General features: G+C 39.1%; 1 protein-coding gene across 1 annotated transcript in view; it reads left to right on the top strand.

Annotated features, from left to right (window-relative positions):
- Positions 1–15,323, top strand: part of HTT (huntingtin) — a 195,771-nt gene that overhangs the window by 128,603 nt on the left and 51,845 nt on the right. The window contains exons 46-53 of the mRNA XM_045017515.1: positions 2,927–3,065; positions 7,822–7,944; positions 9,038–9,251; positions 9,448–9,593; positions 10,191–10,368; positions 10,665–10,760; positions 11,330–11,514; positions 14,367–14,493. Coding sequence (XP_044873450.1) covers positions 2,927–3,065; positions 7,822–7,944; positions 9,038–9,251; positions 9,448–9,593; positions 10,191–10,368; positions 10,665–10,760; positions 11,330–11,514; positions 14,367–14,493 — 1,208 coding nt within the window. The remainder of the gene's footprint in view (positions 1–2,926; positions 3,066–7,821; positions 7,945–9,037; positions 9,252–9,447; positions 9,594–10,190; positions 10,369–10,664; positions 10,761–11,329; positions 11,515–14,366; positions 14,494–15,323) is intronic.

The raw sequence follows: 15,323 nt of genomic DNA, 5'->3' as shown, positions 1-15,323 counted from the left end.
CGCCGTTTTAATCGCACTGTTAAACAATAGAATACCAATTGAAATGTATTAAATATTTTGGATGTTTTTCTACATTTTCAAATATATTGATTTGAATTACAACACAGAATCCAAAGTGTACAGTGCTCACTTTATATTACTATTTTGATTACAAATATTTGCACTGTAAAAATGGTAAACAAAAGAAATAGTATTTTTCAGTTCACCTCATACAAGTACTGTAGTGCAGTGGTTCTCAAACCTTTTTTTTTAAGGCCCACTTGAAAATTGCTGAGGATCTCAGCAGACCACTTATTGATCTTTCCAAATGTTGTTTGTACCATTAGCTAACTACTGTAAAGCGCTTTGGATAAAACCGCTATATAAAAAAATAAACATTTTTATGTTCTACAAATAAAAGCACACAACTCGTATTTTAATATCAGTAGTCTTACCTTTCTAATGCGATAGATGTGCCTTCTCTCCCCTGCCGCAGCAGCCTCTGAGCTGGGGCTGGGAAGGAGGGCTGTCTCTCCCCCGCAGCCACAGCCCTGGAGCTGGGGAAAGTCACCTCTTTCTCTGGCTGCTGAAGCCCTGCATGTCCCAAATTCCCCGCACCCCCTCTATTCACCCCACTGCTCCCTCCCACCTACCCCTATTCTCCCCAAGGCCACCACCTCACCTTACATGTGTGTCTTTTCCAGGGTCCAGGCACCTAATAAGTGAAGCCACGACTATGCGGCGCCACTAATTAGGTGTGTGGCCCTTCATTCTCTCGTGTGCAGCTGCCCAGGCACGCACCTGAGAGGGAACTATCACCTGAATGGAACTCGTGGACCATTGCTGATCCACGGGCCATATTTTGAGAACCTCTGCTGTAGTACAATCTCTTTATCATGAAAGTGCAACTTATAAATGTAGATTTGATTTTTTTTGTTACATAACTTCATTCAAAACCAAAACAATGTAAAACTTTAGAGCCTGCAAGTCCACTCAGTCCTACTTCTTTTTCAGCCAATCGCTAAGACAAACAAGTTTGTTTACATTTACGGGAGATAATGATGCCTGCTTCTTATTTACAGTGTCGCCTGAAAGTGCGAACAGGCTTTTGCATGGCACTTTTGTAGCCGGCATTGCAAGGTATTTACATGCCGATAAGAAACTTTCGCATGACCCTTCATGCTTTGGCCACCATTCCAGAGGACATGCTTCCATGCTGATGACACTCGTTAAAAAATAATGCATTAATTAAATTTGTGACTGAACTCCTTGGGGGAGCATTGTATGTTTCCTGCTCTGTGTTTTACCCGCATTCTGCCATATATTTCATGTTGTTATAATAGTCTCAGATGATGGCCCTGCATGTTGTTCACTTTAAGAACCTTTCACTGCAGATTTGACAAAATGCAAAGAAGGTATTAATGTGAGATTTCTGAAGATAGCTACAGCATTCGACCCAAGGCTTAAGAATCTGAAATGCTTTCCAAAATTTGAGAGGGACGAGGTGTGCAGCATGCTTTCAGATGCCTTAAAAGAGCAACACTCCAATTCAGAAACTACAGAACCCAAACCACCAAAAAAGAAAATAAGTTTTCTGCTGGTGGCATCTGGCTCAGATGATGAAAATGAACATAAGTTGGTTTGCACTGCTTTGGATCGTTATTGAGCAGAACTCATCATCAGTATGGACGTATGTCCTTTGGAATGGTGGTTGAAGCATGAAGGGACATATGAATCTTTAGCGCATCTGGCATGTAAATATCTTGCAATGCCAGCTACAACAGTGCCATGTGAACGCCTGTTCTCACTTTTAGGTAACGTAAAAAAGAAGCGGGCAGCGTTGTCTCCTGCACATGTAAACAAACTTGTTTCTCTGAGTGATTGGCTGAATAAGTAGTAGGACTGAGGGGACTTGTAGGCTCTAAAGCAGCGCAAATATTTATAATAAAAATATATATATATAAAGTGAGCACTGTACACTTTGTATTCTGTGTTGAAATTGAAATCAATATATTTGAAAATGTGGAAAACATCAAAAAATATTTAAATAAATGGTATTCTATTATTGTTTAACAGCGTAGTTAATTGCGATTTTTTTTTAATCGCTTGACAACAGATTAAAACCTGTTGGCAAAGGAACTGAAGGGCAGTTGAGGTTGCCCTGCCCTTTAAGCCCTTGGTTGAGGGCATGAGGATGCTCAGGGCACATACCCCAACAGACAAATGATGGCCAAAAGAATGTAAACTTGAGTTCATGGGGTGCATGCGCACTAGCAGTGGAAAATATATATAGACAATACATCTCAAAGAACCACAGTTACTGTAAGATGAGTAACTGTCTTCCTTCAAATTCAGTTTGTGATAGGTAGCTGCTAGATGATAATGTAGAAAAGTGGAAAATTTAGTTTTAGTGATAAGAGTGGAATATCAGTACCAGGTAATTAGCACAGGGATATTAAATGTTTGTAGCATAATGTAAAATAGGTATTCTTTATAAAAAAAAATTATTTTTTTTGGTATTGGTTAACTTTATTTATAGAACATATTGTCCTCGTCCTCTTTTAAATATATATCTTTTTTTTGTGGGGCGGAAGGGGATGGGACTCCAAAGCATAATGCAGCTGTAAGGCAAAATGCAATTCTGAATTAAAACTAATCTAAAATAAACAATGACTTTCAGTAAAATGCCTCTTTATTCCTGACCAACTTCTAAAGACAACTTGATTTGAAGATAGTGTATTAAATTTTTGGATTAAATGTATAACTCCTTGATCTCATGTAAAGCTCACTTGAAAAATTCACTTTCTCTGGCATGTTGAACTAGTAGTTATCTTTCTTACGCACTATTATTTTCTGAAAGTATTTGGAGTATGTGCCTTACCTGTATTTCTTGGATCTTTCTCCTTTTAAAATTTGAATTTTCTGATGTGTGCTTATCTGTTTTCAGACACCAAAGACTTTACTCGCTATTGGACAGGTTTCGCCTTACAGTAGCTCCAGAAACAACTAGCCCTTCACCTTTGGTTACTTCACACCCACTGGATGGGGAAAACCAACCAGCCTTAGAGAATGTAATTCCAGACAAAGTAAGGCCATATTTAAAATATTTCATAGGAAAACACATCTGCTATCTGTGCTATAACAAGCTTTTATTAGTAAAATATGTCTACGAATGAAGCTTTTTTTAATCCCCATATGGTGCTCTGTGTACAAATCTGAATAATGTGGTAAATATCAGCTACCTATTCTTAAATTCTGCATTTAACCAAATATCACACACACACATTTATATCTAACTGTGATAAACTTACTGTTTTGTGCAGTTCTTTTAATTTAAACTTTTTAGCCTGTAATATTGATGAAGAGATGCATGTTATGTCTGTTTGCAAGAGACTGTTTGTTTTTGTCCATTTGCTATTTCAGAACGGTTCACTGGTTCCTTAAGAGACTTATAGGTACCATCTTTCTCATCTCTGACCACCTCAGCTGTGCTTTTGCTCTTTGTCTTACTGTCTTGTTTACTTTCAAACTAGGGACTTGCCTCAGTGCAGTCCCTAGTTTAGCCATTGGGTCAGCAAATCCACACAGTTCCTGGCTCCCAACAGCTGATGTCTTATTTAGGCATTAGCCTATCCTCTGGTACTCTTTGCAGTCCTCTATCGGCCTACCGTGTTCATGTCCTACAAGAATCTTCAGCAGCCTTGAGGCTAGCATGTCTTGGTCTTATCTGAAACTGCATCCTACTCAACAGGATCTGATCCATTCACTGTGGGGCATATGTGCAGCTCCACTCATCTGTGTCGCACAGCCAGTCTACCTACTATCTTTCTTCATGTCTAGTTTAGGACACTATTCCACTCTAGGGGCAAGAGAGAGAAATGAAGTGGTCCTTGTTCCCTCAGCCAAGGCACCTCCTGAACACTTCAGTCCTATACTCCTTTGGTTCCCAGTTAAACAACCGTCCCCTGTCTTGGGATCCTCACCCCAGCCACTTCCATCGACCTGGTAGTCTCTTTAGTTGGGTTTTTCCAGGATTCCCTTCCCTACCTTCCTTGTGTTTCAGTTAGACCAGAGTATTGATGACATGCTTCCCCTCAGTGGTGACCTGCCCTATGTGGCCTCAGGCTTTATCCCGTCCACATCTGACTCCTCCGACTCCTCCTCCTCACTTAGTATGGCCCTTTCTAGAGTGTATTTCTCAGAAACTCCTTCTGACCCTGACTGTTTTTTCTCCTTCCACCCTACACCAATGAACATATGAGAAACTATTCCAGAAATTTCAAATAACATGAGAACCATTGGAAATACAATACCACATCCTTCATAGATAGAGAGCTTTCTCCTTCTAACTTTTTCCAGCTCTTCAGAGTCCAAGTAGGCTGAAGACATGAATTTTGACTCTGCATTGGAAAGGTTAGTTGGCAAAAATCCACTCCATCCTAGATCTTCAAGGAAACCCCCAAAATATTTTAAATGAGGGAAATTAGATCAGCTCTACCAGTGTACAACAAAAAGATTGTTGGTTGAGTGGCTCTACTTCACTTGCAAAAAAGGAATCCACCAGACATATGTCAGAAGCTCTATAGAATCCAGCAGGACAGTTTCTCTACATTTACTGTCATCTGAGGTGACTGTGTCTACCTCTGCTGAAGTGAAACAATTCCCTTACGAAGGGAAGCCACTCACAGATGTTGTAGACAAGCTTAATGAACATTCCCTCAGCAGGTTTTATGAAACTTCTGCTTAAGTGCCAAAGTGCTCAAAGCAGCTATGATCTGATGGCCACCTTCATGGTTTTTGTCATAAATTTGACAGGTTTCAGCCTTGTCAAAACAAAAGGTTGTTGGTACCAAGGCTCTTAAAACTTTCCTTAAATACCTGCTCTCTCTCCCATTCTTTGTCCATAGTATTTCGTATTTTATAGTCTATTTCTTATATCAGTTCCCTTCTAGATTCCACCATTATGAAGCATAATATCTCAATATGCAATTGGGACAGACTCCACCTCCAGAAACACTTAATCAAAGCTCCTTTTAATGGGCTCAAGCTATTTGGAGAGACCTTTGATACAGTTATCAAGGAACTTACTGATCTAGCATGCTTCAGCTCCCAAAACAGGAAAAGGAAACCCCCCCCCCATATGTCTGAGATCCAATTGTCCAGGGAGAATACTTGTATCCCTTTCATGGCTTAGTTTGAGTCAGAGGTTTCACAGTGAAACCCTTAGCATTTTCATTGTAGAGGAAATGGAGGTTCTTCCTTCATTGTTTGGACCAGTTCAGATGGGTTATGAAACTGATTTAATTTGTCTGTTCAAAGTTCTTCTTTCACCCCATGCTACGTTGCTATCTCCCTCCCATGTTGTCCTTGAAAGACACGCTCCTTGAAACAGTTAACAAACTGTTACAAACCCAGCACTATGGCTGTTCAACCTGTCCGAGAGGAATCTACTTGCTCCTGTTGTTTTATGGTGACCCCAAAGAGGTATTTGGAATCATCTTGGATCTCGCCCCCACCCATCCCCAGCAAATCCATTTGAGAAGACCAGGTTCAGAGTTCAACCACTTGCTCTTTTAATCCATAATCTCAGAGTAAATTCCTTTGGAACTAAGAGACCTACGTCTACATCTCCATCCAACCTGCTCAGACAACACCCCTCAGTTTTTCACAGAACAAAATGACTTCCAGAACGAGGATCTCCCCTTTGATCTTCCATCTGTTTCTCAGATTACTGCAAAGATGAATGGTCATAGTGACTGTAATACTGAGGAAAGAAGGAATCCAGAGCTTTCATTAATTGGGGGACCTACTTATCAAGGCAGTTCCTTTCAAATAGACAGATTTAACTTTTAAGCCCTGTCAGTTCTCTAAGACATGGCTTTGTAGTAAACTGGGACAAGTTCCCTTGTTCCTATGAAGGATCTTTTAGGTCTTTGGAACATGTTTCCCCACCACCAGGAGTCTGGTTCTGCTTTGTTTGCAAAGCACAGAAACTTCAAGATGTCCATTCATGTTTTCTCAGCGGCTAATTCTGCAACACCTACATAAACTGGCAGGGTGGTAGTATGAGTATCTTCCTCTTCTTTAGTTCAGAACCTCGTAGATTTTGTCTAGGAGCACTCACCTATCCATTTCAGTAACAAGTACGCCGGGCAAGCTGAATGTGCAAGCAAATTGACTGAACCCAGAAACTTCCTTCCAAGAGAATGACAATTGGGAGGTGCTGTTTTTGGTATTTGTTAAATGGGATGTCCACCAGATAAATCTTTTTGTATTTTTGTTCCACACATTGGAGCCCTTAAACTTGGCTAGTGGATGCTTTTATTTTTCAGTTGGTTGTGCCCTTTGACTATATGCTTTCTCACTACTTCTCCATTTGCTGAGGATTGCCAGCATGCTCTGGAGAAATTGGGCCAAAATTATTCCTACAGCTCCCTATTGGACCTGAAGACCTTGTTTCTCAGTTTGCTTCAGGTGGTTAATCTGAGCAGTGGCCACTTCAAAGATTTTCTGCAACAGGATCTGGACCTTAATCCAGCCCTTGGCAACCCCAGTTTAGCAGCATCAAAGCTAACAGGTTGATTCTGCAGACCTTTGACTACTCTGCTGCTGTTGTGAACTTTCTCTTATAGCCAAAGAAAAAATTCACAATTCTAAGCATATCAGTATCTGAGTTACACTGTTCTGTTAGTGTTTCAGCAAGAATGATTCCCTTTAGGTTTTTGTCATCCATTCAGGAGATCTTCAAAGATGTTTTCAATCTAGACCTTTGTGAATACTCTGTAATGCCAGGTGTAGGCCCTTTTGTCCTTGAACATTACTTTAAAAATGAGGTTTAATTTATATCCCTGCGTATCCTGGTTTTCTTCACTGAGAGACTGACTGGATGTGTTACCACCAGGTATTCAGTATAGCGAGACATAGTCTGGAGTTTCTAGGCTCTTCCAGATATACCCTTGACCGAAAACTCATAGTCCCCTATCACCCTAAAAGTAAACTTCCTTATTGTAGTTGCATAGGTACACCAAATCAGTGCACATTCTTGCAAGAAATACTATATTCAGATTTTCACCAAAAAGGTGGCTGTTCAATTTTTTTCCTGAATTTCTCCTTAAAATATTGTTCTCTCTTCTCATTAACCAGGAAATTGGCTTTTCCTCTTTTTGCCTGAGCCTTTTTGCACTAAGAAGGTTACTGTTCACTCCTTAATATCCCTAGGGCTATCAGATTCTATTTAGATAGGATAGCTCCCTTCTGTAATACTGGCACCTGTTTACAATTAAAACGGCACCAAAAAGAGAGAGAAAATATTAAAGGCCATCTTGTATTAAGTCTGCCATTGCAAATTTTAGTTTCCACAAGTTTTCCACTCGGGTCACAGGCCTCACTCCACTAGACCCATAGATACTTTATAATGAGGAAATCTGAAGTGCTAGGACTTGGTCCTCATTCCTTTACCAAGCATTCCTAGACAAACGCTATCTTCTGTTTGATTTTACAGGCTTGCTTTCTTTATGTTAAAAAATTGCATATAATTTTGCATTTCATTCTAATTTTTACTCCCATGACTTGTCTTTATCATTTATGTGCATTACAGTGTGTCTAGTTGACCTCGTCTTGCCTAGATGAGATGACACCTAATAGTCTCTTAGAGTTTCAGTGCTTAAATCAAAATATATAGAGCTCTCTCCACAGATAGAAGTAGGCATGGTTAATCCAGTAATTCTGGATTGGCAAAGGGACAGTCTTTGAGAAGACTAATTAATGGGTAAAACAAAATTGAACTATTTTCTAACTCTGTCAAAAGTGTAGTAAATTTCTTTTCTTTTTTTTTCTTTAAAGGACTGGTATGTATCACTAGTCAGATCACAGTGCTGGGTCAGGTCAGACTCTGCACTGCTGGAAGGTGCAGAGCTGGTGAATAGGATACCTCAGCCTGAACTAAACTCCTTCATGACCAGTAAGGTAATTTCTCTCACAATGAGAAGAGGAGAATTTAAGATGACACTTGCTAAAAATTGTAACATTTATTAAGTGTCCCTATTCATATTACTGTTAATGACCAAATTAGACTATTAAAAAAGAAATTAAAAAATTATTTAAATTGTACTTAGTAGTTTGTTGACTTCTTTTGTTTTACTGAGCTTGGACAATAGCACTTTGAGCTCCCAATTGAAAGGTGCTCTAGATAGCCAAGTGCATTAATTATTATTAAGGCTTTGAGTCTGTCACGGACGTCATGGATTCTGTGACTTTCCAGGACCTCCGTGACTTCGGCAGCCAGTGCAGTGCAGCAGGGGTGCCCGGGGCCACTGTCCCCACCCCTCCTGAGCACCAGCAGCGCCTCAGTTAGGGGTGTTTATAGTACAAGTCATGGACAGGCCACTGGCTGTGAACTTTGGTTTATTGCCATGACTTTTATTAAAAATACCCATGTCTAAATCTGAGTCTTAATTATTATCTTTCTCCCTGATCTCTCCCCTCCTCTCCTTCAAGCATGCTCTCTCTCTCTCTTTCACTCGACTGGGAGTCAACATGGAATGATTTGTGTCAGAAACCTCATGTTCTGTGGGGCTGCCCAGTTCCATGAACCCGTCCCAGCTGTCACCACCCAGTTCACTGCACTCTGGCTGTGCCCTGTGCGCCCTGAGCTGCATGCTGTGGAGCTCTCTCCTGGCCACTGGGAATTTTTAAAATCAGGTCCTGGCATCTTAAATTAGACACCCAAAATTAGTTTATACTTTTGACCTTAATCTCTGTCTCAGTTTCCCATCTGTAAACTGATTAGTTTCCAAGTTCTAATCAGTTAAAACTCACAGAAAACTCTAGTTTTATTCAGATTAGGTGCTGAAAATTTGGGACAGATGGCATTTTCCACACAAAATAAAGTTAGAATCCAGTTTTAAGTGTGAACCAGAACACAACCTTAACTGTGGCAATCACAGTGGCTCTTCCATAATGTTGCTCTATTAATTTGCATAGTATTACCGAAATGCTTTAATTTTCTTTCTCCATGGAAATGTGTTTCTAAACTTTTATATACCATTTGTGATTTCAGGAGTTCAACTTAAGCTTATTAGCTCCCTGTTTAAGTCTTGGCATGAACGAAATCTCAGAAGACCAAAAGAGCAGCCTCTTTGAAACTGCCCATAGGGTAACCCTAGACCACGTGTGTAACATTGTTCAAAAACTTCCTGCCAGCCATCAAGTTTTTCAGCCATTGCAGCCAGTTGAGACTTCAGCCTATTGGAGCAAGCTAAGCGATATTTTTGGTAATACAAAATAAAGGTCTTATTCTCTTCATCATACTGTATAACAATGTTATCACAATAAGTCAATTCTCTAATGGGATCAAAAATTCTCAGCAGTAAAATATTTTGCCCAAAATGTTTTCTGTTAAAGAAAATGTTAACCATGATGGTTTTTATTTCAAGCCTCTAGATTTTACCCTGACATTTTATTTTATAGGAGACACGATGCTGTATCAGACTGTGATGAAACTCTCTCGTGCACTGGCTCAGTATTTGTTGTTACTCTCTAAATTACCAGCATCTCTCTGTATTCCACCTGACAAAGAGAGTGACATCCTGAAGTTTGTAGTAATGTCATTAGAGGTAAGAGAGTAAGTGTAATAAAAGGTGTAATAGAATGTTTACAAATATGTTCCGTTTCCCTTTAACTTTGAAGATTCAATGGGAGTTCTGTAGGTCTAGAAGCATTTCTGGGCTCTAGGTTAATGTATAAGCATCAATTTCCAATATTAGTTCATTCAGTGGTTACTCTTTTGTGTCAGAATATATTCTACACATCAGGTGAAATTTAGCAGAAGATATGGGACAAAAAACCTGGGATCTTTTGGGGGGGTTTTTTGGGGGTGGGGGGTTGTTTTTTGTTTTTTAAGGGAGACTTATCACTGCAACTAAGAGTCTGGCTGAGGGACAGGGAGGTCTTGGCAGTTTGGAAAGAAGCACTGTGGGGCTTGTTGAGAAGATGAATAAACATGATAGTTTACTCAATATAGTGCTTATAACTTTTTTTCCTAGTTGGAACTTTTTGAACTAGTGACATGCTAATTTAATGTAACAAGAAAAATGAACCCTGCTAGTTTTGGTAGCTGCAAATATATGTAATTATGTGGATAAAAATAATTTGATCTCATATTTTTGCATATGGGGACAGTTTGATATAATGGAAAACTTTTTCTTGTACAGGCACTGTCATGGCATTTAATACATGAACAGATTCCTCTAAGTATAGATCTTCAAGCTGCTTTGGAATGCTGCTGCCTAACATTACAGCAACCTGGTCTCTGGAATTTGCTGGCTTCTGCAGTGTATGTGACACAGGCTTGCTCCCTAATTAATTGTGTCAGATTTATAATAGAAGCAGGTGAGTTAAATTTGCACAAATATGGAAGATGTTCTGAATAAACCAGCAAACCTCACTGATCCTAGGCTAAGAATCCTGAAGAAATGCAGAATTTTCTCTAACTGTCTTTTGAATTTTTTCTTTGCCAAATGTATTTCCAACATAGAAATTAACTTTTTATTTTTTATTTACCTTTGAACTTGCCAGATATCTTGCCAATACAAGTGCTGCTTTGACAATTTTGTGAAAGGATTAAAACTGAGAAATAATATTGATGATAGGTTTTTAAAATGTTTCTCCGTATTTATCTGATTTAGTTGCAATTGAACCTGGAAACCAGCTTCTTAGTCCAGAAAGGAAGAAGAATACTTCAAAAGGGGTCAATGAGGATGAAGTTGATTCAAATGCTCAAAGTAAGTAAACAATGAAGTTCTAGTTTGCATGCAGTTTTACATAGTTTGTAGAAAATTTGCCAGATTTTCCTCCTTATTTCCAGTTAAAAGCAAAAGGAAGCTGATTGAGTCTTATCTGCACTAAGGAATTATTTCAAAAAATTCTCACTATTGGTTAAGCTTGCATTACTGTTAGAAAGTTGGGACCTCTCTAGAACAGTTCTCCGACCACAGCAGCCATTTGCAGTATTGTAGTGATTGGGTGTGCTCTGTGCAGATTTAACTGACACTGTGTCAGTGGAACACTCTTTGAAAAGTGTTATGAGAACCTTAAGTTGCATCTGGACCGATAGTGTAAAAACTATTAATTTGTCATCTGAAGGATGCCAACTTCAACACTGTGTTTGGGGTTCCTTCGTGCGTGTGATGATATGGCTCATCTGACATTGAGACTCCACTTTAGTTGGTTAGAAATAGGCTTATTCTTACTGGAGTATTTGTGTCCTCTTACATCTTTAGATTTGTATGCATTTTGTATATATTTACAATATTTTACACTAAACTTCTTTGTTTTTCTCTCAACTCAAAAGCGAAATATATTACAACAGCTTGTGAAATGGTGGCTGAAATGGTGGAGTGTTTACAGACTGTCTTGACGTGCGGACATAAGAGAAACAACAGTATCCCAGCATTTCTCACTCCTGTCCTTAAGAACATAATCATCAGCTTGGGTAGACTGCCTCTAGTAAACAGCTACACAAGAGTACCTCCCTTGGTATGTGCTTTACGGTTTATTTCCACAGTAGATGAAAAATACTGGCCATTTTTGGATAAAATGAATATAATAATTTGCTAGATCTTCAGTCTTCACACTCAGATTTGGTTGTCCCCTTTTGTCCTTTTTTTTTCCTCCTTTAAATAGCGCCTGGTAATACTAGCTTTAAAAATATTTTCAAATATGAATGTCTTAGGTGGAGAGAGAGATTTGATTAGAACTATGGGATCCTTTGAGAGTTCCTTGAGATTCTGTTTGAAACAGTTCCATCTAGTACTTAATAAAAATCAGGACTCTTGGATTTTGTTCACATTTGCTGCTGGCTAACTGTGAACTGGGCAAGGTATTTAGCCCTTCTAGTGCTTAGTTAATATACCTGTAAAATGGCTAGAGAAATACTTCAGAGTTGTTGCAAGATTTCTTAATATTTTTAAAGGACTTTAAGATCCTCTGATTAAAAGTACAAAGCAGAATTATCAGAAGCATTTTTAGCTGTTGTGGGGGAAAGTGTTTTTGAATCTGCATATACTAGTGTTTCTCAACACTTTGTGGCATCCAGGTTGTCAAAACACTTTTTTTTCCCCTCTTGAGTCAAAAGATTTTGTTCACTTTGTGCTTTATGCTACCCTTTGCATGTGGAATACCTTCCCTTAATTTAATCTGAGAGGCCACAATCTCTCCTTTAAATCCTTCCCTCAAAAGTGTTTACATTGTACTGTCAACTAATAGTGGGTAGGTAGAGGGCTTATTTTAAAAGTATATGATTTATATGAAGGATTGGGGAAGAGTGGTGGTGTTTGATTTATAATCTTAAATCTTTTGGGGCAAAGAGTGAGTTATACCGGGAGTCCTCGGACTTACGACACAATTCATTCCTCAGAATTGCGTTGTAAGTCGAAACTGCTTTTCCCATAGAAATCAATGGTATGAAGGGGGAATTGCTTCGTGAATCAACACGTGATATGCTATTTTCACCACAATAACCCAGATTTTTTTACTAAATCAATTATAGATGACTAATGTTGCAACATCAGTGTATTTACTGTACACTGTATTTTGTAAACAGCATTCAGATAAACACACAAACTCACATATGCTGCTCAGAATGCTGGCAACACAGGCTCAGAAAGCCATGGCACGCATGCTGAGCCTCAGCCAATCACTGTTCAAACTTTCTGATTGGCTGAGCCCGGGGTCAGGAGCCAATCAAAAACAAGCACCAACCCTACCTGGCAACAAGCTCCCCTGCTGCCTCGAAGCCAAGCAGAAGTGACCCCTTCCAGCGCAACCAGGAAGTGATTTCAAGTAAACTTTATGCTAATCGAGCATCAAAAGGGTGAAACAGGCATCATAGGGGTGAAACGGGCAGTCAGTTGAAAAGCGTTGTAAGTGGTGTCTGACGTAAGTCAGGCGTCGTAATTCCGAGAACTCCCTGTATTTGGAAAGCACTTTGCACATTGTTGGCACCATTGTAATCCAGATTAATAATGTGAGATTGGTTTGATGTCAGTTTGGTATGTGAAACATGGAACTTCCAAGTTTTGCTTACTTCTGTTAAATTTAACATCTTAGGCCTGGTCTACACTAGGGGGGGCGGTTCGAACTAAGGTACGCAAGTTCGCGTAGCTGAACTCGAACTACCTTAGTTCGAACTACTTACCCGTCCTGACGGCGCGGGATCGAAGTCCGCGGCTCCCCCGTCGACCCCACCACCACCGTTCGCGGTGGTGGAGTTCTGGAGTCAATGGGAGCACGTTCGGAGTTCGATATATCGCGTCTAGATGAGACGCGATATATCGAACTCCGAGAAGTCGATCGCTACCCGCCGACCCAGGCGGGTAGTATGGACGTACCCTTATTTTGAAATGCTGCCTTTTGGGAGGAAGGTTTAATTGATTTTTGGGTCCTCTGAAACTAGATGGGCTTCTAACCATTAAATATAGGTTTTGTGCATAATATCTTAATTACACAGTTCAGGTTTTAAGGAGAACATGGAATCCTTTAAATTTCAAAGCAATTACAAGGCACTGCTTCTCTTTCTTTCTACTGGCCTAGTGTCAGTACTATGCACTATTACTCAGGTAGACCAAATTCATAACTGATTTTAGGACTTCTGAACCTCAGTCCAGTGTGGAGAGAGAGATAGAGATGTGCTGTGTGGTTTCTAAGTGAAGAATTTGAGATTTACCACATTCAGATACCTATTTCTGAAATGATGTAAGGGTAGAAAAGAAACCTTGGCTTTTTTATTTACCATAAGTTTCCCTGTCTGACAACTTCCAGTAAAGAGGAAGAAGTGTAAGAAGTCTGCTACTAGAAACAGTAAAAAAAAAAAAAAAAAAAAAAAAAAAAGTTTAAACACTTCTTAGTAACAAGATTATCCACTTGTTTTTGTTATTGTTGGAAGAGTTGAGTAATTTTCACTCAGTTATTAGCAGGTTATGTAACACGTACCGTGAAAAAGACTGTCAAAAATATAGTAGGCACATAAAAGTATACCTCTACCCCAATATAACGCTGTCCTCGGGAGCCAAAAAATCTTACCACGTTATAGGTGAAACTGCGTTATATCGAACTTGCTTTGATCTGCCAGAGCGTGCAGCCCTGCCCCCCTGGAGCTCTGCTTTACCATGTTATATCCGAATTCGTGTTATATCAGGTCACGTTATATCAGGGTAGAGGTGTACTATTTGAATTTAGAATCTTTTTACAAATCCTTTGTGCATTAGGATGGGTTATCATTACTATTGGTATCTCGCTATATTTAATTCCAAATGTGATGATCATTGCTGTAATATTAATATAACATTTACTATTTTAAAATAATTAATATCCTTTTTATATTCCAACAGGTCTGGAAACTAGGCTGGTCACCAAAACCTGCAGGTGATTTTGGCACAGCTTTTCCAGAAATTCCTGTAGAATTTCTTCAAGAAAAAGAAATCTTTAAAGAGTTCATCTATCGCATTAATACATTGGGTAGGTAGACAACATGTTTATGGTTCTTTTGAATACTTATTAGAAATAGCTATCAGAAGTATGTAAATTCATAGTTTGGAATATAGATCAAGGAACAACCTATGATTATGATAAAAGATAGACCGGGGTAGGCAACCTACGGCACACATGCCAAAGGCGGCACGCGAGCTGATTTTCAGTGGCACTCACACTGCCTGGGTCCTGGCCACCGGTCTGGGGGGGCTCTGCATTTTAATTTAATTTTAAATGAAGCTTCTTAAACATTTAAAAAACCTTATTTACTTTACATACAATAAAAGTTTAGTTATATATTATAGACTTACAGAAAGAGAACTTCTAAAAATGTTAATGTATTACTGGCATGTGAAACCTTAAATTAGAGTGAATAAATGAAGACTCGGTACACCACTTCTGCTGACCCCTAAGATAGACCATCACTGTTTACCCAACTGTGTTGGAGGAGAGAAAGAAATTTGGATAGGTGGTGGGACATTTTTAATGTCTTTGATACATGATGGAGCACTTGATCTTGTGTCAGATAAACAAGTTTTGGGTATATGAGCTTCAGATAAACTAGGTTTCATTATAAAAGCAAAAATGAAGTATAATATTTGATTTCTTCTCAAACTAAAATAGGAAAGAATTACTCTGGGTTGAAACTAAACCAAAATATCCTGTGATCATGATTTCATCTTTCCCTTTCAGAGAGCAGGGATCAAATACTGCGTAATTCCCAAACTAAAATGAATGCATTGGTCTCTTCCTAATTGTGGGTGGAAGAGTGGGGGGTATATATGTATGTATGTATATCAGTGTTATGAAAAAAACTC

The sequence above is a fragment of the Mauremys mutica genome, chromosome 5 (genome assembly GCF_020497125.1).
Source record: "Mauremys mutica isolate MM-2020 ecotype Southern chromosome 5, ASM2049712v1, whole genome shotgun sequence".
NCBI lineage: Eukaryota > Metazoa > Chordata > Testudines > Geoemydidae > Mauremys > Mauremys mutica.
The sequence above is the reverse complement of the archived record's forward strand: the minus strand, read 5'-3'. Positions and strand labels throughout refer to the sequence as shown.